The sequence below is a fragment of the Protomyctophum bolini genome (assembly GCF_963924005.1).
Source record: "Protomyctophum bolini genome assembly, chromosome: 4".
Classification (NCBI taxonomy): Eukaryota; Metazoa; Chordata; class Actinopteri; order Myctophiformes; family Myctophidae; genus Protomyctophum; species Protomyctophum bolini.
Genome location: NC_137865.1, coordinates 3,761,927 through 3,763,598, shown reverse-complemented (window position 1 = coordinate 3,763,598; position 1,672 = coordinate 3,761,927). Strand labels below are relative to the sequence as shown.

General features: G+C 60.8%; 1 protein-coding gene across 1 annotated transcript; it reads left to right on the top strand.

Annotated features, from left to right (window-relative positions):
* Positions 1–580: 580 nt before the first annotated feature.
* Positions 581–1,672, top strand: LOC308313883 (kelch domain-containing protein 3-like; the record flags this gene model as incomplete). Its single annotated transcript, XM_080761209.1, has 1 exon — positions 581–1,672. One exon carries the CDS (start codon positions 581–583, stop codon positions 1,670–1,672), a length of 1,092 nt encoding a protein of 363 aa, XP_080617335.1.

Sequence of the window (1,672 nt, the reverse complement as noted above, 5' to 3'; positions counted from 1 at the left end):
GACGTATACCCACAGAGCACTCACTGATGCTATATGGGAGTCTGGTGCAAACGCACAGGTCCTCGCTGTACTCCTGGTGAGAGCAGGAGTGGACGTATAGGAGGGGCCCGGCCAGGAGGCAACCCACAGAGCCTATAGTCCCTCTCCACATGCCAGAATTGTACCTCTCTCGGTCCCGGGCACAGTAGTTCCGGAAGTGGTTCCAACGGATTGTGTGCATGCGGCCCTGGTCTTTCCCTAGTGGGTCTGATCGAGGGTATAGCTTACTGGGACGTGAGTCGGGACTTGATCACCCCCGGCTGGGTCACCCGAGTGAGGGGTGTGATGTTCGCGAGACCCGAAAGCCCCCCGATGAACATGGGATACATCACTGAGGATATACGTCCCAGTTGCATCCGATCTACTGTATGCGATGTATTTTCGTTCTGAGATTTCTGTCAAAGAACAAACTTCACTGCTTGGACAACCTGACCCTGCACAGCCAGTCGGTCTCGCAGATAACTGGCCAAGCTTCGCGTGGCGTCGTGCAAGCCGCACCAATATACGGCAACGGCACGTTGAAACAGCTTCATATCGCAACATGTTCTGCTGGACGATGCACCTGAACGGAGCGCCGAAGGACGAGGACAACGACGCCGCTGTGGCGGTGAGACACGAGGTCTACGTCATCGGAGGCTTCCGCAACGCCACCAACGAGGAGCAGACGATCGAGGTGCACGTCTTCAACACGGTGTCCTTGCACTGGATGAACCTGCCGCCGGAGGAGGCGGCGACGACGACGACCGCCGGGAACAAAGAGCGCGGCGGCGGCGCCTCCGAGGTGCCCTCCACGCGCTACTACCACACCGCCGTGCTGATAGAGGACAGCATCTACGTCTGGGGCGGCCGCACGTGCACGGGGGAGCACTGCAACGCCCTGTACGCGTTCGACGTCGGCGTCCACCGGTGGTCCGCCGTGGAGGCCTCGGGGACGGCGCCGGTGGCGCGGTGCGGCCACTCGGCCTGCGCCCTGGGCCGCGTCATGTACGTGTACGGCGGGTACACCCTCCTGACGGGGTACTACACCAACGACCTCTACCGGCTGGACACGGCCGCGCCGCCGGCCGTCTGGTCCCTGGTCGACGCCCGGGGCTCCCCGCCGCCCGCCTCGTCGCGCCACTCCTCCACCATCATCGGCACGAAGATGTTCGTGTTCGGGGGCTGGGAGGGCCCCGGGTGGGACTACTACAACAGCACCCGGGAGTTCGACACGGAGACCAACTGCTGGCTCGCCTGCATGCCCTCCGCGCAGCTCCTCCTTCCGGACAGGCGCAAGGCTCACTCGGCGTTCATCTACAACGGAGAGCTGTACATATTCGGCGGCAACAACTTCAAGACGTCCCGGACCTTCAACGACATGTGGAAGTTCAACACGGAGACCTTCTCCTGGAGGAAGGTTCAGCCCAAGGGGAAAGGCCCGTCTCAGATCAATCTGATGCGATGCTGCATGGTCGGAGATCGTATTATCTTCTTTGCCGGATACAAGGGATCCGACACGCCCACCGATGACCTGTTCATATTAGACTTGAGTCCCAGTCTGAAGACGTTAAGCAAACTGGCGGTTATCAAGTACGACCTGGATCAGTCGGAACTCCCACGCAACATCAGGTGGGAACTGACGTCCATGCCTTGA